The sequence below is a fragment of the Phyllostomus discolor genome, chromosome X (assembly GCF_004126475.2).
Source record: "Phyllostomus discolor isolate MPI-MPIP mPhyDis1 chromosome X, mPhyDis1.pri.v3, whole genome shotgun sequence".
Classification (NCBI taxonomy): Eukaryota; Metazoa; Chordata; class Mammalia; order Chiroptera; family Phyllostomidae; genus Phyllostomus; species Phyllostomus discolor.
Window position 1 is genome coordinate 60,892,711 of NC_050198.1, and position 22,362 is coordinate 60,915,072.

Consider the following 22,362-nt stretch of genomic DNA (forward strand, 5'->3'; position numbering starts at 1 on the left):
GGAACGTTTAAAGGTGTCCTGGATGCTCTTAAGCTTTTCCTTGATTTTTTTTGAATTCTTATTTCATCATGCTTTCCTGCTTGGTTGATTCTATCTTCCTTCTGGTCCACTGTATTGTTTTGAGACTCAGATTCCTTCTTTTCACTATTGGCTCTCCTCCGCGTATCTTCCTGCATCTCTTTTATGGTAACCTGCATCCTTTCATCTAAATTGCGCCCAAAGTCAACCATTTCTGTGAGCTTTCTGATCACCAGTGTTTTGAACTGTGCATCTGATAGATTGGCTATTTCTCGGTCGCTCAAAAGGATGAGTCCTGGGGGACTGATCTGTTCTGTTGGAAACATGTCTTTTGTCTTTCCCTGTCTCCCCTTTCTTTTTTTCCAGTCTGGTCGCTCTTGTTACGGTGGGGGGCGGAGCCTTAGGTGTTCACCGGGGCTGGGTACCCCAGTTCCTAGATTGTGACGTTATATGTGGGGACGGGGGCGGGAGCGGGGCGGGAGGGAACAATGGCGGTAGTTCCGTTCTCCTGGGCTCAGACCCTTCTCTGGGACCCTGGGCTGCGAGCTCTGCCTTGGTCCACAATCGCTGCCTCACTGAGTCACCCAGCCGCAGCTTGTGTACTCAGGGGTCACCGCTGCGTTCTTGCCCCCGGATGGCTGTCACGCCGATTTTGTGCCAAATTTTCCCCGACCCCCGCGCCCGCCCGGCTCGTTGTCCCCTACCAGTCTGGATTTACGGGTCTACTTCAACTTCTTGGCTGTCCGACTTTCATTCAGATAAATCCTCTTGTCAGTTCTGAGTGTTATTGTCTGTAAATTATTGTTGTTCTATTCTTGGTTGTGCGAGGAAGTACGGTGCGTCCACCTATTCCTCCATCTTGCCAGAAGTCCTATCTGTTTTTTGTTTTTTGTTTTTTGTTTTTTTTTTTCAATCAAAATAATGCTGCCCTCTTAAAATTACCTTGGTAGTTTTCTCTTAAATTTTTTGGGATAGTTTGAGGAAGATGTGTTAATTCTTTGAATGTTTGGCAAAATTCAACAGTAAAGTCTACAAGTCTAGGACTTTTGTTTGTTGAGAGTTTTTGTTTTTTATTTTGTTGGTCATAATTAGTCTATTTAGATATTCTGTTTCTTTTTTTTTTCTTTTTTAAATACTTTAGCTCTGGCTGGTGCAGCTCAGGGGATTTGAGTGATGGACTGCAAAGTAAAGGGTTGCCAGTTTAATTCACAGTCAGGGCACATGCCTGGGTTGCAGGCCAGGTACCCAGCAGGGGGTGTGAGAGAGACAACCACACATTGATGTTTCTCTCACTCTTTCTCCCTCCCTTCCCCTCTCTCTAAAAATAAATAAGTAAAATCTTTTAAAAAAACTTCAGATACTTTATTGTATTTTTTCATTACAGTTTAATCCCTTTATACTCTCCTCCCCTCAGCAAACCACCACACTAGTCTTGGGAAATTTTAGGTTTCTAGGAATTTATTCATTTCTTTTAGAGTGTCCAATATGTGGGCATATAATTGTTCATAGTGTTTTCTTAGGATATTTTGTGTACTTTATATCAGTTCATGTCCCCCTTCATTTCTAATTTTACTTATTTTAGTTGTTACACTTATTTTTCTGATGAGTTGGTTAAAGTTTTATCAATATCATTCATCATTTCTAAGAACCAGCTCTTGGCTTCATTGATTTTTTGTATTTTTCAAAAAGACTCATTTATTCATCACAATTAGACTATGACATTTAGCAATAAACAGCATGGGTGCAAAAGAAATATCTACATTAAAACCCTTTGTTGGAATGCTTTACACTTTCTACAGAACAGAAACTCAAATACACTTATTACATAGTCACAAATATAGTCCTTTAGAGTTTTGTCCATACACATGAGTATTGTCTAAAACATGTCTTTTTTTGTAGCAGCTAGTCCCTGCCTCCACCATGCCTGGCTGAGTCCACAAAGCTATTATAACCTATAGCTTTCCTGTCACCTCTGAGACTCTATTCTCCTGCTAAACTTTGTTTCCTATGAGTAATTAAGACCTTCTGCCACTGTTCCTGGAACTGCCGTAGCCAACTTGGCATCATGGTTTGGCAAAGTATTGATCTTCACCACCATGGGGGCCAGATCTGTGTCTTCAAGTTTCCTCCTTTCATGAGTCCAAAATTTGAAGATTGATTGTTGTAATTGCCAAAATCAATGTAGCTTCTTTCACCTCTAACATTGCTTTCTTCATTACCAAATCCATTATAGCCATCTACACTGCTACCACATCCACTACTATCACAGCTGCCACCAAAGCCTTCTAGACCACTGGAGTTTCCTCCATGACCAAAGTTATTATTCCCACCAAAACCACCTCCATGACCGCCTCCAAAGTTTCCAGAACCACTCTGACCTCTTTGGCTGGATTAAGCATTAGCCAGCTCTTGTTTAGATAGGGCTTTCCTTACTTCACAGTTATGGTCATTCATTATGATATTTCTTTTTAATTTATTTTTTATTGTTGTTCAAGTATAGTTGTTTCAATTTTCCTCCCACCACTCCTCCCTCCCCAGCCATCCCCACTTCCCACCCTTGATCCTACACCTCTTTGGTTTTGTTCATGTGTCCTTTATAGATATTCCTGAAAACCCTTCCCCCTTTTTACCCATTATCCCTTCTGGTTATTGTCAGTTTGTTCTGCATTATGCAAAGTGAAATAAGCCAGGTGGTGAAAGACAAATACCATATGATCTTACCTATAAGTGGAACCTAATCAACAAAACAAGTAAGCAAGCAAAATATAACCAGAGGCATTGAAATTAAGATCATTATGGTATTTCTGAATGACAATCTTGTCTACAGAGTCATGGTTATCAAAGATTACAAAAGCAAAGCCCCTCGTCTTGCCACTGCCTCATTCAGTCAGGATTTCAATCACTTCCATTTTCCCATATTGTTCACAATAATCTCTCAGGTGACATTCTTCGTTGTCTTCTTTAATAACACTCACAAAAATCTATTCACAGTTAATTGGGCACCAAGTCTTTGAGAATCTTCTCCTGAGACAGCCCTCATTGGTTCCACAACTTTTCTTCCATCTACTTCATATGTCCTTGCATTCATGGCTGCATCCACCTCCTCCACAGTGGCATAGGTGACAAACCCAAAGCCTCTGGAGCACTTGGTGTTTGAATCTCTCATTACTACACAGGCTTTGAGCATTCCCCATTGCTCATATTCAATCCTCAGACTCTTATTGGTTGTTTCAAAACCCAAACCTATGATAAAGAGCTTCTGGAAGTGCTTAGGCTCTTTGGGAGGCTCTGACTTAGACATGATGACTACAGGAGAGGAGACTTCAATGATACTTACTCAGCAGCATACACTGGCACAAAGCTGTATTTTCTTAGACTCTATTTTATTTATTTCCACTATGATTGTTAATTTCTTTTTTGATAACTTTTTAAATTTTAATTGTTGTTCAAGGACAGTTTTCTGTCTTTTCCTTCTCACTCTGGACTTTGTTCTTTTTCTATTTCCTTTTGGTGTCAGATTGTTTATTTGAGATTTTTCTTCAGATAGGCCTGTAATGCTATAAATTTCCATCTTAGGACTGACTGCTTTCACTGTGTCCCATAGATTTGGGGTTGTTGCATTTTTATTTTTATTTGTCTCAGGGCATCTTTTGATTTCTTCCTTGATCTCATTGTTAACCCATTTATTGTTTAGTGATATCTTATTTAATCTCCACATGTTTGTGTGTTTTTCATGTTTTTCTTGTAATTGCTTCCTAGTTTCATACCACTGTGGTCAGAGAAGATGCTTGATATGATTTCAATCATATTAATTTTTGAGACTTCTTTTGTGTCCTAACATGTGGTCTATTCTGGAAGAAGTTTCATGTGCACTTGAAAATAATGTATATTCTGCAGTTTGGGGGTGAAACACTCTGAAAATATTAAATCCATCTGGTCCAGTGTGTCACTTAAGGCCACTATTTCCTTCTTGATTTTCCATCTGGACAATCTATTAATTGATGTCAACGGGGTGTTAATATCCCCTACTATGACTGTATTACTGTTGATCTCACCCTTTATGTTTATCAATATTTACTTTGTATATTTAGGTGCTCCTATGTTGGATGCATAAATGTTTACAAGGATAATTTTATGGATTAATCCCTTTATTGTTATGTAATAATGTCCTTCTTTGTCTTTTTATAGCCTTTGTTTTAAAGTATCTTTTGTCTGATATAACTATTAATACCCCAGCTTTTTTCATTTCCATTTGCATGAAATATCTCCATCCATCCTTTACTTTCAATCTGTGTATGTCTTTTGATCTGAAATGAGTCTCTTGTTGACAGCATATATATAGGTCTTGTTTTCTTATTCATTCAGGTACCCTGTGTCTTTAATTGGAGCATTTAATTCATTTACATTTAAAGTCCCTATTTACTGACATTTTATGATTTATATTTATGTTTTTCCTTTTTCTTTTTAAATTATTATTAAGTAATTCCCTTTAACATATCTTGTAATACTGGTTTGGTGGTGATATATTCCTTTAGTTTATTCTTGTCTGGAAAGCTCTTCATTTTCCTTCCAATTTAAATGGTAGCCTTTTTGGGCAGAGTAATCTTGATTACATGTCCTTTTTTATCACTTTAAATATTTTGTGCTCATCTCTTATGGCCTGAAAAGTTTCTGTTGAGAAATCAGCTGACAGTCTTATGGGGGCAACCTTTACAGGTAGCTAACTGTCTTTCTCTCACTTCTTTTATGATTTTCTTGTTGTCTTTAACTTTTTCCATTTTAATTATGATGTGCTTGGTATGGGCCCCTTTGGGTTCATCTTATTTGGGGCTCTCTGTGCTTCCTAGATTTGTGTGTCTTTTTCATTAAGTTAAAGAAGTTTTCAGTCATTATTTCTTCAAGTAGATTCTCAATCACTTACTTTCTCTCTTCACCTTCTGGTACCCAGATGATATGGATGTTGTTAGTTTTGCTGTTGTCTCAGAGGTCCATGAAACTTTCCTCATTAATTTTTTTTGGATCCTTTGATTGGGTATTTTTTGCTACCTTGTCTTCCAAATCACTGATTTGAACCTCTGCTTCATCTAATCTGTCATTGACTTCTTCTAGTATAGTCTTCATTCCAGATAATGTATTCTTCATTTTGACTGTTTTTTTTTTTGTTATGGTTTCTATGTCCTTCCTTATGCTTAGTATCTCATTTTTGAGATTCTCACTGAGTTCATCCATTCATCTTCTAAGTTCCTTGGGTATCCTTATAACTATTGTTTTGAATTCTGTACTTGGTAGATTGCCTACCTCTATTTCATTTAGTTCTTTTTCTGGAGACTTTTCCTGTTCCTTCATTTGTTGCATTTTTTGTTTCCACATTTTGGCTGCCTCTCTGTAGTTGTCTCTGTTTATTAGGTAGATTTGCTACATCTCCCAGTCTTGGTAGCATGGTCTTATGTAGTAGCTGTATTGTTGGGTTCAGTGGCATATTCTCCCTAAATACCTGAGCTGGGTGACTCTGGACTGTCCCTTGTATGGTTTATGAGAGCCCTCTTGTTGTAGTTGGGTCTTTATTACTGTTGGCCTGTCTGTTGGTGTTGTTTACCCTAAGGCTGGCTGACTGTGAAGAATTGACCTGAACCACAGTGTGTGAGTTGCTGTGTGGAGGCTGACCCCGAGAAGCAAAATTTTCCCTAGCAAGTCTGTTGCCTGCCAAGACCTCCCTTTGGGTGTGCCACATTTGGAGCTAATTGGGATATGCTCTCATGTGGTCTGAAGCCACCCACTGGGTGTGTTGGTTCTGGGGCCTATTAGGTGGGACTCTGTTGTGGGTCAATGCCAGATGCTGCCTGTGATCTTCCCTGACCTACCTGTTAGGAGCTACAAAGTGATCCATGGTTTATAGCTGCCTATTTTTGGCTTGGGTGCTAATGGGAGGGGCCAAGATGCATATCAAGGCTGGCTGCCACCAGTACTGGGCCTGGGGCAGGTAAGCACAAGGCTCAAAGCACTCCAATACCTGCTCCCACTTGCCAGCTGCCTGTTAGTCTCAAGTAGTGAAAGGCCTCGGGCAGTGCATGTTCTCAGCTAGTCCCTGGGTAAGTGTAAGTGGTATTATTCATCAGATTAACAAAGATTTAAACTCAGCACTAGTGCTGGGTGTGAGGCCACTCAGCAAAAGTCTCTGGAGAAAAGGTCAGGTGCTACCTGCCTGAGGTTTGCCAACCTAACCTTTGGGGTAGAATTGGGTCTAAGGGAGTTATCAGAGTGAAGGCAGTAGAGTTCATCAGGTTAGAACAGATTAAGATTTGGCCTTGCAGAAGGGTGATTCTTCCCAGGAATGGTGGTGCCTCTTAAGCATGTGGGAAGACATCCCTTGCCCTAAAGCCACTCAACTCAGCCTCTCCCTGTGTGTCTCTGACACCCACAGAGAGTACCTGGAATTCCTTGAGAATTTTTAAAAAGATTTTATTTATTTATTTTTAGAGAGGAGGGAGGGAGGGAGAAAGAGAGTGATAGAAACATCAATGTGCGAGAGAAACACGAACTGGTTGCCTCTTGCACACCCCCACCTGGAGACTTGGCCTGCAACCCAGGCATGTGCCCTGACCAGGTATCAAACCAGCAACCTTTTGGTTCTCAGGTTTATGCTCAATCTACTAAGCCACACCAGGCAGGGATCCTTGAGGATTTTAAAAGAAAGACTGCAATGCAGGCCCAAACTGGTTGCTGCTGGCAAAGCCCACAGCTAAGTGTGATCTTGGCAGGGTGGAGCCTAAGGGTATTGGCAGGCCCCAGGCTTGTGATGCCTGATGAAGGGGAGTGCTTGACCCAGGATCCAATGGTCTCTGTGTGCAGTGTGGGAGAGGGTCTCAATACATGGACATGGGTAGCTGTCCCTCTAGCCATGTCCCTGAAGCCACAAAACTTGGTTTCTCCCTGTATGATGCTGGTACACTCTGAGCTACCATCCCTACCCTAGAGCCCAGGGTGAGTGCCTGCAAGTGAGATTTTGTGCGCTGTTTTTTTCAGAGAGTGCCTGAGTTTCCAGCAGTTCCCCACCTCATGTAGGTGGATGGAATTCTCACTAGTTTTCAAAACCAGATCTTACGTATGCCCTTCTTCTGTGTACTTATGTCCTGGGCTGGGAAGCCCAGCATGGGGTTGAAACCTTTTGTTCCTCAAGGGGGAACTCTGCAGCTGACATATCCCTACAGATTTTCAACTTCCACATGTGGGCAAAGGGCCAGCCCTTTTTGCATTTCCACCCTTCTTATCAGTCTTGAAGTAGCTACTTCTGTATATCATTACTTATAAGATTTCCGTTCAACTAGTTTTTAGATAGTTATCCAGGTTGATTGTTTTATAATTTAGTTGTAATTTTGATGTGGTCCTGAGAGAAGGTGAGTATAACTTCCACCAGGCCACCATCTTGGATCAATTCCCTGAGCCTTGTTCTTTTTGAGGCTATCCTTTCGTACTATATACTTGCAATTATCCAACTGTCATTTTCTACTTCCTGTCCTATTCCTTCTTAGGAAACTCAGCCTGGGGTTCGAAATGTGATATCTGTCAATGAGTGTGAAATGATATTCAAGAAGAATGCCAGAAAAATCCTCCGGCCTTCAGGTAGCTTTTTTTCTTTCATGGCCTTTTGAAATAGAAGTTCTCAGTACCCTCAATGGGTTCTTGGTATGGAGAATAGTATGTATCTTTTGATTTGAGATTTTGATCTTTTATTCAGAATATACTAAATCTGTGACTGATCTTTGCCCTGAAGATGTGGGGCATGAAAGTGGCTCCTTGGGAGACAGAAGCCAATCTGTCCCTGGCCTCAGTATGGATGTGGTAACTACCTTTGTATTTCATTTGGTCACTATGTGAAATTTTATATAGCTAGAGTTGACTTTAGTACCTGGTAGTCTCAATCAACCTGTTGTTCTTTAGGAAAATGCAACATGAATGTTTGTTTTCCCAAATTACTAAAATAAATCTGGTTACTGAATTACTTAAAGAAAAAGACTGTCTTCACTGTCTCTGTTATCTTCTAATACATTGCTTGATATATGTTTGGGTGCTCAAATAACTACTTATTTTGATTAAAATCTAAACAGGTTGGTGGGTTGGGGAAGTCAGATGTGAAATATATATTCTTAATCTTATTCTTTGATATTTGAGAAAGATGGTTGGAATATAGTTTATAAGCCTGAAATGGGGGGGCATAAAAATAAGGATATGTGTATACATGTTCACATGAACATGTGCAGAACTCAGCAACAGTCATGGTTACACTAAAGGAAGGATATTGGTCTTTGTGCTATTTCTTATTTTTATTAACTCTGAATCTATATTTATTGCTTGAGGAAGAGGAAGAAGAAGAGGAAGAAGAAGAAGACATTGACCACCTGGTGAAGTTGCATCGCCAGAAACTAGCCAGAAGCAGCCTGCAAAGTGGCTCCTCCATGGTAAGTTGTATTAGTTCTTTGGGAATACACATGTTGGGATACCAGGAAGGGAAAAAGTGGTTCCTTGGAGCAGAGTCAGGACCTGAATCATTCTAGTCACTCTTTCCAGGTACCTGGATGCATTTGTTCCTGTCCTCAATTTACATATTGGTTGCTTACTGCACATTGAGGTCACTTCAGGTCAAAAATAAAAATTAAAAAAATATATTTTTTATTTAAATTATTTTATTGTTGTTCAATTATAGTTGTCTGTATTTTCTCCCCAATAGGACACATGGAGGTGGGTTTGGTGATTCTTATGGATTCTTATGTTGCATAACAATTAGGGCTAGAGATGTATTTCATCACAGCTTTGTGAACAGTAACCTGTAAATTCTCCCATAAAGAGTTACTCAGGCCATGAAATGAGCAAGATCAGATTTCTTTATCTGAGCCCAACTCAAATCTCACGTTCAAGAGTAGTGAGTATCATGAGAAGGGCCCTGGCAGGATTAATTGGTACCACAGTATGATTAAGGAACAACAATACCAATCAGAATCATGAAGTTAAAAGAAAATTTAAGAATCAAGGCCTAGTTACAAGAGCCAGGAACCAGGATAATTAGAGCTTGTTGCCACTCACACACAAGAAGAGAATAGCAGGCTTGCACAACTCATCAATACCTGAGAGGAAGATGTCTTTTTACATCTGGAGGGATTTTCTCCCTGATTCTGACTCATTTACTTCTTTTGGTAGACCTTGATAGGGCTAAGGTAGATAAAAGAAACTCACAGATAATTAAGGCACTTTGTTTTAATTAGTAACTGTTCCCTTCTCACCAATGTTTTAGTATATATAACATATACCAAAAATAGACTTAGGTCCACCTTGCCTCTATACCTTGCCCACCTTCTTGTGCCAGAAGGTGAAAATTAACAACTAAATGTCTAAAAAGAGGGAAAGAAGAGAAGCTAAGAGCCTATGTGAGCCATGAGTTGATTTATTAACCCAAATGATTGTGAGAGTGCTTCTAGATGTCTCTTATACTCTGAATACAAGATTGTTGGCAGTACTGGCTTGTTGTAGGGACTTTTGAAACTTTTGTTTTATTCAGTGGTGTTTTTTATTGTGAAGAAAGATGTGAGCCATGTGGGCAGGGGAGTATGCCTTTGGCAGATATTTGTGAGTGCTTTATCTTTAGAGTACAATAGGCAGCACGATGAGCATCTATAGTGCAGCTGGCGATTTTGGGAACATCTCTGTGACCGGCAAGATTGCCTTTTCCCTGAAGTATGAGCAACAAACACAGACTCTGATCATCCATGTGAAGGAGTGCCACCAGCTGGCTTATGCCGATGAAGCCAAGAAGCGCTCTAATCCGTGAGTGTTTCTAGAACCTGACTGATGCTCTGAGATGAGAGTTCAGACCCTGGCATCTATTTGGGAACTCTTAAACTGAGCTTATCACCTCCTGGGAAGACAAAGCTTTATGGTTGAGAGTGGTTAGGAAAGATGTGGGAAAGGGTCCAAAATTGGGAAAATGCAAGAATGGCATGTCTAAGAGGGCTTGATGTAACATTTTAATTTCCTCATGGCATATGTATAATGGAGAGAAGGTAAGTGAAGAATGGGCTGAGAAAAGATGATGAATTACTCAGTACTCTCCTTGGTTTCTAGATATGTGAAGACCTATCTGCTGCCTGACAAGTCCCGGCAAGGAAAAAGAAAAACCAGCATCAAGCGGGACACTGTCAATCCACTATATGATGAAATCTTCAGAGTAAGTATCTAGACCTTGAGGGAAGTAGAATGTGTTCTGCCTTGTGCATTAAGTAAGCTGTAGTTATTCTCTGGCTACATGGCTTGTCAACATGCTTTTCAGTGGCCATGTCTGTGTCTGAGGATACACTCTGGGTATCTGTTCATATCCTCCCTTCTCAGAGAAGAGAACAAAGGTGAACTTGCTTTCTTGGATTATTGTGAAGTTGGAGATTTGTGTGGCCACAAATCTCAGTTTAAAAAGTCATCTGGGAGATTCAAGATGGTGTCAGAGTTAGTGGAAGTTACAGTTACCTTCTCTCAGGACCATATCAAAATTACAACTAAACTACAAAACAATCAACCTGAATATCCATCTGAAGACTAGCTGAACAGAAGTCATAACTAAGGATATACAGAAGTGTTGCATGGGTCACCGGCCAGCAGTGATCACGGAACGCTGTGGATGGCTCGACAAAAAACACCTGAGAAAAAACATGCACAGAGACAAACTAGTTTCTGTGGAGAAGTAGGGACGAAAAGGCCACCCCTTCTAGTGAGGAGCACGCCAATTTACCGCCCATACCTGCTTTTATTGGGCTTATTTTGCATAACAATTCAGGTAAAGTACAGTACTTATCAGGGGGAAGTAAGGAACTATAGAAAACAAGGAACTCTGCTGGTCTATTGAGTGGGGGTCAAAGAGCTGTAAGACTTTGAGGAACCAACTTCCTCCTTAGACCCCTCTCATTCAACTGACAGCATTCTAAACAAAGAAGGTTTCACAGTAATTTACATGTTCTTTCTTAGGCCTGATCACCCAGGGAATCCGCCCTTTTCAGCACAGAGCTACACCACCCAGTCATTGTTTTCAGGCTTAGCTGGAGCAAGGGAACTAAGGCAATAAGGAGATTTTCTCCCAGACGATGAGAACTCAGGCTATGTCAAAGCTGGGGAGCGAGGGTCCATCACCCCCTTTTGCTGCAGCCCCCCAAATCCTTCTTTTGGGGGACCTCCCAAAGTGATCGTGCCTGTCTTAGGTCGTTCCCCCCATGGGGAATCTTACCCGTCTTTGGCTAACCGACCAAGCTTTTGGGGGTTCAGTTATGAATAAAGCAGCAGAAGCAGCATTCCTGCCAGGGAGATAAGCTTTTGTCTCCTTGCTGGCTTACGGTTCCAAGGGCGTTCCCTTAGCCTTAGCCTAGGTGGGGGTTTCAGCTTCTGATACCAGTCAGGGCGGTTCCCAACACAGAAGAAGCATGTCAAGACTGGTGGTAGGAAGGATGGAGTCACAAAAAGTGATGGCCCTGTACTCATGTGTGGCAGTATGAAATCTGAGGGAATATTTCAGCTGAAGAAGTCCCCCCAGAAGAGTAAGGAACCTCAAACCTATTCTGGGCTCACTAGCCCAGAGCACCAGAGTTGTGAAAAAGACACCGTATAATCTCTGTCTGCGAAGATAAGCAGGATTCCATCCACCCAGTTGAGATGGGTAACTGCAAGAAACCCAGGCATTCTCTTAAAGTACCAGTGCACAAAATTTCACTTGCAGGCACTCACCCTGTGGTCTATAGAAGGGATGGTCGATCAAAGGGGACCAGAGTCAATACAGGGAGAAATTGGGTTGAGTAGCTTTGGGGAAAGGACTGGAGGGATGCCACCAATGTCCCTGTGCTGGGTCTCTCTTTTATACTGCCACAGATGCCATCTTTCCTGAGTGAGAACATCCCTCCATATGGCATTAGCTGGAAGAGATGCACTACATCCTCCACTCCCTCCACCAACTATCTGAGGCCCTGCCCTGCCAAGATCACTCCTGGTGGAGAGATCTACTTGTAACCTACAGCCTGAACCCACATTACAGTGTTTCTTGAAAATTCCCAAAGAAGTTCAGCCAAACTCAGGGAGTGCCAGAGGCACACAGGGAGAGACTGAGTTGTGTGGCTTTTGGATGAGGGCCACTTTTTCCCCCCACACAAGAAGGAGCCACTGTTCCTGTGTTTGCATGGTCTCTATGATCCAACAACATCAGCCTGGGGAGAGGCACTAGCCCCTCTCTGCCAACTCCCTAGGACCTGCCACACTGCAAAGGTCTTCAGGCCTCAGGAAGGTAGCTGCTGGCCTTGGCATACTCTGAGACTTTTTCTGAGTGGCCTTAGACTTAGCACTTGTGTCTTCTTTGAATCTGCATAAAACACTCATCCCTACCTGATAAATCACTGAGAGCCTGCCTCATACAACTCACATACTGCCAGAGGCTCATTTAGAGGCTGAGTCTAATGGAAAGCCCGCAGGCAGTGATGAGTTTTGGGGTGTCTTGGGACTTTTGCTGACCTTCCTCAGCTTCAGTACTGGTGGCAGCCAGCTTCAGTGCATAGCCTTCTGCCTCCAAAGAGAACCCAAGCTCTGAAAGGGCAGCTACCAACCATGGATTGCCTTGTGGCTCCTAACAGGTATCCTGGGATCAACTACAGACAGTGTCTGAAATTGACATGCACTGGAGTTCCTACTAAGAGGCCCCAGAACCAACACATTGGTGGCTAGCTTCAGACCACATCAGAATGTGACCTGATTAGCTCCACAGATGGCACACTCAAAGGGATGTCTCAGCATGCACCAGAGTCTGCAGGTGTGAGTTCTACCTTATAAGGTCAGCAGCTCATACACTGTGTTCAGAGTAAATGTCAAAGGCAGCCAGCCTGTGGGTCAACCCCACCCAGCTGGGCCAACAGCAATGAACACTGAATACAACAGATGGGAGGGATAATATAACCCACACAAGAGACACTTGTAAAGCAGCCAGCTCATGTAATCACAGAAACCACACCCCTGAGACCCACAGAACACCTATTACATAAGACCACCCTATAAAAACTGGGAGAAACAGTATATCTATTGAAAACATAGGAACAAACAGAGAAGCAGCCAAAATGGGGAGATACAACATTTTATCAGAACAATTATAACCAAGAAAATTGAAACAATATTAAAAAAATCTTCCAATAAACAAGTGTTATTGACTGGTAGGCTTCATAGGTGAATTTTTACTGAACATTGAAAGAAAAAGTTTACACTTATTCTCTTCAAACTATGAAGAGAAATGTATAATAAAGCCACAGAGAGATATCACTCACACCTGTCAGAATGTCTATCATCAGTAAATCAACAAACAAGTGTTGTCCAGGATGTGGAGAAAAGGGAACCCTCATAAACTGTTGGTGGGAATGCAGGCTGGTACAACCACTGTGGAAAATAGTATAGAGAGAACCTCAGAAAATTAAAAATGGAACTTCCTTAAAACTCAGGAATTGCAATTCTGTGTATATATATGAAGAAACCCAAAACACTAATTAAAAAGTACATAGGAGGTCAGTCCAGAAAAAGTCCAACCATTGTTAGTATAAGGAGAACAGCTTGCACAACAATGATGTAACCTGTGAGCCAAGGAGAGTGGACTGGAATGTGCATGCATAAACAATGATGACTTCACTGTACTAGTTAATGGGGGTGGTAGATGCCATTGATGAACATGTGTACTGTGTGGTTGTCACATTCAAAATGACTGAGTGAGTACAGCAACAAATCTGCATCAAAATTTGTGTTAAGTCTGAACATTCTTCTGTGAAACTGTTCAGATGATTCAGAAGGCTGCAACTATGGGCAACTGGTGATTGACAGCTTCATCATAATGCACCTGCTCATGCATCACATATTATGCAGAGTTTTTTGCCAAAATATCAAATCATCCAGGAGACTCAGCCCCACTGCAACCCAGATTTGGCACCCTGTGACTTCTTGTTTTCCCAAAACTAAAATCACCTTGAAAAGGGAAGATATTTCAAACCTTTGATGGGATTCAGAAAAACAGGATGGTGCAGCTGATGGTGTTTGGGAGAACTGTGTGAGGTCCCAAGTACCTACTTTGAAGGGGAGTGAGGTGTCATTGTCCTATGTACAATGTTTCTTGTATCTTCAATAAATGTGTCTATTTTTCATATTATGTGGATGAATACTTTCTGAACAGACTTCATATAAGAAGGACCCATAGACATGGACAATAGTGTAGGAATTTACTGTGGAAGTGGTGGGCAGGCTGGGTGGGAGGGCAAAGGGAGAAAATTGGGACAACTGTAATAGAATAAACAATAAAATATTAATAAAAATAAGGCCAACAAACTAGAAAAAAAAGAATATATGCATCTCCATGTTCCTTCCAGCATTATTCATAACAGCCAAGATATGGAACCAACCCAAGTGCCCATCAATAGATGGCTGGGTAGAAAAATAGTGATACATATATATAATGAAGTATTACTCAGCCATAAAAAAGGACATGTTACATTTTGCAACAGCATGGATGGACCTAGAGAGTATTATACTAAGTGAAATAAGTCATACTAAGAAAGACAAATACCATATGATTTTACTTATATGTGGGATGTAAAGGACAAAATAAACAAAATAGAAACAGACTTAACAGATACAGAGACCACAGTGATGGGTGCTAAAGGGGAGGGTGTTTGGGGGACTGAGTGAAAAAGGTAAAAGGCTTAAGAAGCACAAATTGGTAGTTATAATAGTCATGGAGATATAAAGCACCGTATTTTTCAGACTACAAGATGCACTTTTTTACCACATTTTTTGGCTTCAAATTTTTTTTCCTATTTTCCTCCTCTAAAACCTTGGTGCATCTGCACCTCATAGTGATTTAGGGACTATAGTAATACAATCTTTAGTAGTATGGATTTTGGGACTGGTTGCTCAGATGTTGGAATAATCTTTGCTGAGGAATTATCAATAATCATCTTGGGCTTCTTTTCACAGTATGAGATCCCTGAATCTCTCCTGGCCCAGAGAACATTGCGGTTCTCAGTTTGGCATCATGGTCGTTTTGGTAGAAATACTTTTCTTGGAGAAGCAGATGTCCAGATGGATTCCTGGCAGCTTGACAAGAAACTGGATCATTGCCTCCCTTTGCATGGAAAGGTAGTCTGCTTTTACAATTCAGGCAGTTTGGATATGAAGTAGAAATGTGTGCAGTATCCCTTGCTGGTACATGTTGGTAACATCTTTAAATGTAGTCTGCTGTATAGTTCTAATGCATCTTGCTGGAGTTTCTGAGGACTTGTACAGCCTGGCAAAGGATGAAGCCATAGTTGTCCTTCGAAAAGTTTTTCATGTGTGTGCCACGATTTGCCTCCTAACCTTCTAGAGTCTGGGCATATCCTAACATCTTAACTTGCACCTCTTCTCTAAGCTAACCTTTTGGGTGTATCCTAATCTGCACTCCTTTTCCAAACTAAAATTTTCACTAAAGAAGTGGGAAGTGAAACAATTTGTGGAGTTCCAATTGCTGTGCTCTTGGTCACACAGATCAGTGAAATGGAGATGGTACCTCAGATGAGAGGGTAGCAGTGTGAAAAATAGTGCCTGGGATCTGAGTGCAGACCTGGATTTGGACCCAGGTTCTGCTATTTGCCAGGTAGTTAAATCACGTAACATATAAAATAACCTACCTGTATTTTTCAGACTATAAGACGCACTTTCTCCACCCCATCCCCAAATTTGGGAGGAATAATGGTTGTTAATGCTGTTGTTGAGTTCTGTTTATGTTTACATTGGTGAAATATTATGTTATTTATGTTGTTAAACATTTTACCACATTTTTTGCTTCAATTTTTTTTCCTATTTTCTTCTAAAACCTAGGTGCATCTTATGGTCCAAAAATACAGTAGGTAAGTCACCTAACTTCTGTGAGCCTTAGTTTTTTCTATAAAATGGAGATGATAGTATTCTTTTTTACAGGATTGTGTGCAAAGTACCAATTAGTGCCTGGCACATAATGGACATTCAATAGGTTGCTGTCATTCTGTTTAAGATGAATTTGTTAAGACAGAGATAGAACTTCTTGATTATTAGAACTATTCAATGGCAAGGTTCTTCTGTTAAATTTTTTTACCCTAGCATTTTAAATGCAAATAATAGGACATGGTCCATAGAATATCTTTGGAAAGATAGACAAGAAACTAGGGGTAGTGGCTTCCTGTAGGAAGACAGACTGAAGTGGGCAGGCAATTTAGTTATCTCTATATGCCCTTTTATATTGTTTGACCTTTTGCCCTGGCTGGTGTAGCTCAGTGGATTGAGCGCAGTGCAGGCTGTGAACCAGGTATCGCAGGTTTGATTCCCAGTCAGGGCACATGCCTAGGTTGCAGGCCATGGCCCCCAGTAACCACACATTGATGTTTCTCCCTCTCCCTTTCCCTCTCTCTCTCTCTCTCTCTCTCTTCCCCCTTCCCTCTCTAAAAATAAATAAAATCTTAAAAAAAGAATTAATATATTGTTTGAACTTTTTACAGTGTGTTTATGTATATAATTTTATATATATAAAATATATCACTTATTAAGAAAATTAAGAATAAAAGGATTTATATGCACATGGTTCAAAATTAAAACAACATAGACGTGTATAAGAAGAAAAGTAGGTTCTATTCCTTAGAAATAACCAGTTTATCAACTACTTGTATATCTTTATAGAAATTTGTATTAAGCAGCACAGATATACACATAAAAATTTACATTTTTTCTTTGTACACAAATAAAATCATACAAACCTTATTGTGTATATATATCTTGATTTTTCATTTAACAATCTATCATTGATCATGGACATCTTTTTATGTTATTACTTAGAAATCTATCTCATTTTAAATACCGTATAGTATCTTTCATGTGCCTGTATTGTAATTTATTTACCATTCCCCCACTGATGAGCATTTAAATAGTTTATTTTTTTTGTTTACTGTTAAAAACCTATGCTGTAATATATCTTGGCCTCCTTTTTAAAATGTAACTGTAGGCAACATTTCTGGTGATGGAATTTTTGAGTCAAAGGAAATGTACATTTAATATTTTGATAACTATTGCCTTCCAAAAAGCAGTAACATTAAATTTGTCCCTTTAAATACTAATAAAAACAGGAAAGAAATTATCACAAAGATATAGCATATTATTAGAAATTTAGAATTTCTTAAGCATTTGGCACACAAGTCATTCTCTTAGGGGTCTACAGTAGATATAATTATTTTGGAAACATTACACTAAACCATCATGAACTAAAATGAAAAGCTGCATTAAAATGGAGGTATTGGTCTTTGCAATTATTTTGAGACAGAATAAAAATATGCTACTGAAACAAACACACCAACTTTGAGCTAAGCTAACCTCCAATTCTTAAGTGTCCATTGAAGTTCACAATGTAGAAATTAAAAATATAGAGACATTTAATAAACAACACAAAGACTATTTCAATATTATATATCTATTTTAACTTAAAACATTCTATGTTTATTATTTCTGTTTTTTCACCCAGTAATCCATTTGCCTCCCAGTGAGTGTTCTCTTCCAGGCATCTACCTCCCTTATTCTTTTTTTTTTTTTTTTTACATTAAATGTATTAGGGTAATACTGGTTAATAACATTGTACAAATTTCAGGTATACAACTGAATTTATTGAATTTATTGGGATGTATAACTTTATAATATGACATGTGTGTACTCATTGTATGTTTGCCACCCAAAGTCTAGTCCCCTTCCATCACCTTGTATTTGACCCCCTTTACCCTCCACATCCTCCCCCAGACCCTCTTACTCTCTGGTAACCACTATTACCTCCCTATTCTTTTTTATTAAAGTATATTTTATTGATTATGCTATCACACTTATCTCAGTTTTTTCTCTCCTTTATCCCCCTCCTTCCTGCACTGCACCCCTGACCTTCCAGCATTCCTCCCCTTAATTCATGTTCATGGATCGTACCTGTAAGTTCTTAGGCTTCTCCATTTCTGATACTATTCCTAACCTCCCCCTGTCAATTTTTTGCCTACCTATTATGCTTCTTATTCCATGTACCTTTCTGTCCACTCTCCCCCTCCCTTTCCCCACTGGTGAGCCACCGTGTATGTGATCTTCATTTCTGTGATGCTGTTCATGTTTTAGTTGTTCACTTAGGGTTGTTTTTTTGTTTGTTTGTTTTTTTGTTTTTTTTTTTTAGGTTCAGTTGTTGATAGTTGTGAGTTTGTTGTCATTTTACTGTTTATAGTTTTTTTATCTTATATTTCTTAGATAAGTCCCTTTAACATTTCATATAATAAGGGCTTGGTGATGATGAACTCCTTTAACTTGACCTTATCTGGGGCACTTTATCTGCCCTTCCATTCTAAATGATACAGCCTTGCTGGATAAAGTAATCTTGGATGTAGGTCCTTTCAAGGAGTATTCCAAACCTCAAGAAGTATTCCAAGCCTTTCATGACTTGGAATAACTTCTTTCCAGCCCCTTCTTGCCTGTAAAGTTTCTTTGGAGAAATCAGGTGATAGCCTTATGGGAACTCATTTGGAGAGGTAACTCTCTCCTTTCCTCTTGCTGCTTTTAAGATTCTCTCCTTATCTTTAATCTTGGGTAACTTAATTATGATGCACCTTGGCGTGTTCCTTTTTGGGTCCAATCTCTTTCTGACTCTCTGGGCTTCCTGAACGTCCTGGAAGTCTATTTCATTTGTTAGATTGGGGAAGTTTTCCTTCATTATTTGCTGTAATGTGTTTTCAATTTCTTGTGCTTCCTCTTCTCCTTCTGGCACCCCTATGATTTGGATGTTGGAATGTTTAACGTCCTGGAGGTTCCTAAGCTTCTCCTAATTGTTTTGCATTCTTGTTTCTTCATTCTGTTCTGGTGGGATGCTTAGTTCTTCCTTTTGTAACAAATCGTTGATTTGAGTCTCAGTTTCCTTCCCTTCACTGTTGGTTCCCTGTATATTTTGCTTTATTTCACTTTGTGTAGATTTCATTTCTTCCTTTATTTTGCAAACAAATTCAATCAATTCTGTGATCATCCTGATTACCAGTGTTTTGAACTCTGCATCAGACAGGTTGTCTAACTCCTTGTCGTTTATTTCTTTTTCTGGTGTCTTGATCTGTTCTTTCACTTGGGCCATATTTCTTTGTCTCAGCGCACCATCTGGATGAATGTTTCTTTAACCCCTTAGTTGTTGGACTTCCATGCAAATGTTTTTCTGGCCGTTCTGGTTGTTCTTTGTTTTTAAATTGGTTGTTATCCTTCTTTTGGTTATGCAAGAAAGTGAAGCATTTCTGCCTAAATCTCCATCTTGACCAGAACTTTCTTCATTTAGTACCTCCCTTTCTTTTCTATCTCTCCATTACACTAAACTTTGTGCATTCTTGGTATGTGGTACATTTTTCTAAAGTGATAAGGATTATGCCCTCCTGGCATTGATATGCTCAGTAATGAGGACCTAGTTTAAAGGAGCCCCAGTGAAAGGGCACCTCTAGTGCTCATGCTTGAGATACCAAAGCATAAAGAACAGAGCCATACCAAGAGAGCCAGTAGAGTGAGGCAGTTCTGCTATCCACAGCCAAAGATGATAGGCTACTTGCTGTTCATCCCAGATATTTATTCACTCTTTCATTCATTCAGTAAATATTTGTGGAGAGCCTACTATGTACCAGGTACTTTGCTTAGCTGCAGTCATACTAGGATGAACAAAAACAGGCTTGATTCTTGCCCTTCTGGTGTTTATGTTCTAGTGGTAGAGGCAGTCATTAATCAAAAGTTGCATAAATAAATGTGAAGTTAAAAATTGTGGTATATTGCCCTTTCCATTATGGTTCACTTGGTTGGAGCATTGTCCCATAACCAAAAGGTTGTGGGTTTGATTCCCAGTCAGGGCACATACCTAGATTGCAGGTTCAATCCCTAGTTCAGGTGCATACAATCTCCAGTCCGGGCATGTACGATCCCCCGTCTGGAAGTGTACAGGAGGCAACCAATCAATGCTTCTCTCTTGCACTGATGTTTCTTTCCCACCCTTCTTCTCTCCCTTACCTTCTCTCTAAAAGCAATGAAAAAAGTGCCTTTAGGTGAAGATAAAAAGAATTGTGGCATATTCAAATCCTCATAACAGAGTTTTACCTAGTCCTCAAATCTTTGCAAGTTCTGTTTTAAAAAATACTGTATATTTTGAAGATCATTCAAGTGATACATACTATTCTTATTAAAAGTCTCTATAGGTATATACAGAGTAAAACATGAAGGCCCTCTATCCTTTCACCATTCCACTATCTTCCTTAGAAGAAAAAAGTGTTAAGTTTGTCTGTATTCTTTGGGGTTTTTCTATGCTGTGTAGTAGAGTCATTAAAAGCATCAACTCGAAACAGTTGATCTGAATTTGAATCTTGCTTCTGCCTATTACTGTATGACCCTGGGAAAATTACTTAACCTCTCTGTTCCTCTGCTCCATAATCTGTAAAATTGGAATAATAGTACCTATTTTATAGAACTATCTTGAGGATTAAACAAAATGATGTACTTGAAGTACATGTAACACATAGTAAGCACTATTGATGATGATGATGATCATTACTTACATACACATATATTCACATGTACTAGTATGAATATATTTTATTGTTTTGCATTCTGGGTGTGCAAAACAATAAAATATAGATGTGAGATACTTTCCTGCATCTTGCTTTGGTGACTTAACAATACATATTGGATATCTTTCCATGTCAGCATGTATAGATTCACTGCATTCATTTGATGATTGCATGCCACATGAGGGCATTAAAATCACTCATTAACCTTTTCTATATTGATTGATATGTAAGTTATTTCTACTTTTCAGCTATTACTAATAATTGGTAGCGAGATCCTTCATTTTGGCATCAGCCCCCTGTGAGTTTATGTGGCAATCTTGCTGGAAGACCTTTGACAGTATGTGGAATCTAGTAGCTGTATCACCAAGTAGCAAAATGGTGGGTATTCCAGAAGACATTTTGTTGATTCTTCTATATCTTCTTCTGAAGAAACTGCCTTAGAAACCTGTAGCTGCCATGGCTGAGGGACCCCAGATTGTATTCATAAGGAGAAGGATCCTCATGCTGTGAAGCTGTTCTTGGGGATAATTTTAGAATCTTATCAGCAAGAGGTACCAGCACTTCCTGAGAAGCCTGCCTCAACCTGTTGGGTTTTCCCTGTATTTCAGATCAGTGCTGAGTCCATGACTGGCTTGCCATCACACAGAGGCGAGTTGGTGGTTTCACTGAAGTACATCCCAGCCTCCAAGCTCCCTGTTGGAGGTTACCGGAAAAAGAGTGAGTTTTCTTTGGGGCCCTGGATTTAGCCATTATATTCTGTATAGGACGTATGTGAGTTGGTACAGGCTAGTGGCTAGCACTGTTGGAGAAACCATATTGAGATAAGCCTTGGATCATCTTCTAGGGAAGATTCCTTTACTTACTAAATAAGCCTTTTCTGCATATTTCAACCAGAAAGGAATGCCTTAGGGTTGGCATTTAACTTTTTTAAGTCATGAAACTGACTTCGTCTTGGTCCAGCTGTGGCAAGCTCTTAAGAGGGCAGAACAGAACAGAAGCTTTGGGGCCAAGAAAGGATAGTTGGAAGGGGTATGAGGTGTTAGGGAAAGGAAGTTGAAGGCTGAGGAAAAGGGAATCAATATACCAGGCACTGTGCAATTACTATGGATATGTAAATGAATGAGACATGACATTTGACCTCCCTTGAGGGGCTTAGTTTGGCAAGACAGTCATATGCAAAAAGAACACAGATGCAGGAGTGATGGATTCTTTCTGGTTATATTTGGGAGAGCTTTAGAGAGGAATGATGAAACTGGACTTAAGACTTTACCAGGGAGAAAAGGAAAAGGATGAAGTGAGAAGAGCATTTGCAGAAGAGGAAATAGTATGAGCATGGTAAATACAGTGGTGAGTGTGAGGCAGTGAATTCCTTATTTTGGTGGGGCTGGAATTATGGCATGCATATGTGAAAATGGGGCTAGAATTGTTGATGAGGCTGGAGCCTGACTGAAAAGAACCTTGAACATAATGGTAAAGAGTTGGAATTGATCTATTGACAATAGAAAGCCAACATTCCTACAAAAGATCCTATAGCAAGGTCTACCTATAGGATGTGGGAAATCAATGACATCCCCAAGGAGGTTGTGCAAAATGAATAGAGAAGAGAGGCAAGGATAGAGCCATAAGGAACATCAGCATTATAAAGGTTGAAGTGAAGAGAAAAGCTAGTAAGATAGAGGGTTATCAGGAGAGAGCA

At 39.9% G+C, this 22,362-nt stretch overlaps 1 protein-coding gene and 1 pseudogene across 4 annotated transcripts in view; one reads left to right on the plus strand and one right to left on the minus strand.

Annotated features, from left to right (window-relative positions):
- The window catches only part of SYTL4 (synaptotagmin like 4), a 133,633-nt gene that overhangs the window by 106,892 nt on the left and 4,379 nt on the right, over positions 1-22,362 (plus strand). For 3 of the 4 annotated variants that reach the window (XM_036017029.1, XM_036017031.1, XM_036017030.1), the window contains exons 8-14: positions 7,548-7,638; positions 7,754-7,857; positions 8,373-8,474; positions 9,656-9,834; positions 10,132-10,234; positions 15,037-15,198; positions 21,275-21,383. In XM_036017029.1, the coding sequence (XP_035872922.1) occupies positions 7,548-7,638; positions 7,754-7,857; positions 8,373-8,474; positions 9,656-9,834; positions 10,132-10,234; positions 15,037-15,198; positions 21,275-21,383 (850 nt within the window). The remainder of the gene's footprint in view (positions 1-7,547; positions 7,639-7,753; positions 7,858-8,372; positions 8,475-9,655; positions 9,835-10,131; positions 10,235-15,036; positions 15,199-21,274; positions 21,384-22,362) is intronic. The other variant, XM_036017032.1, reaches the window with a different exon arrangement.
- LOC114505152 lies at positions 1,365-3,418 on the minus strand (annotated as a pseudogene).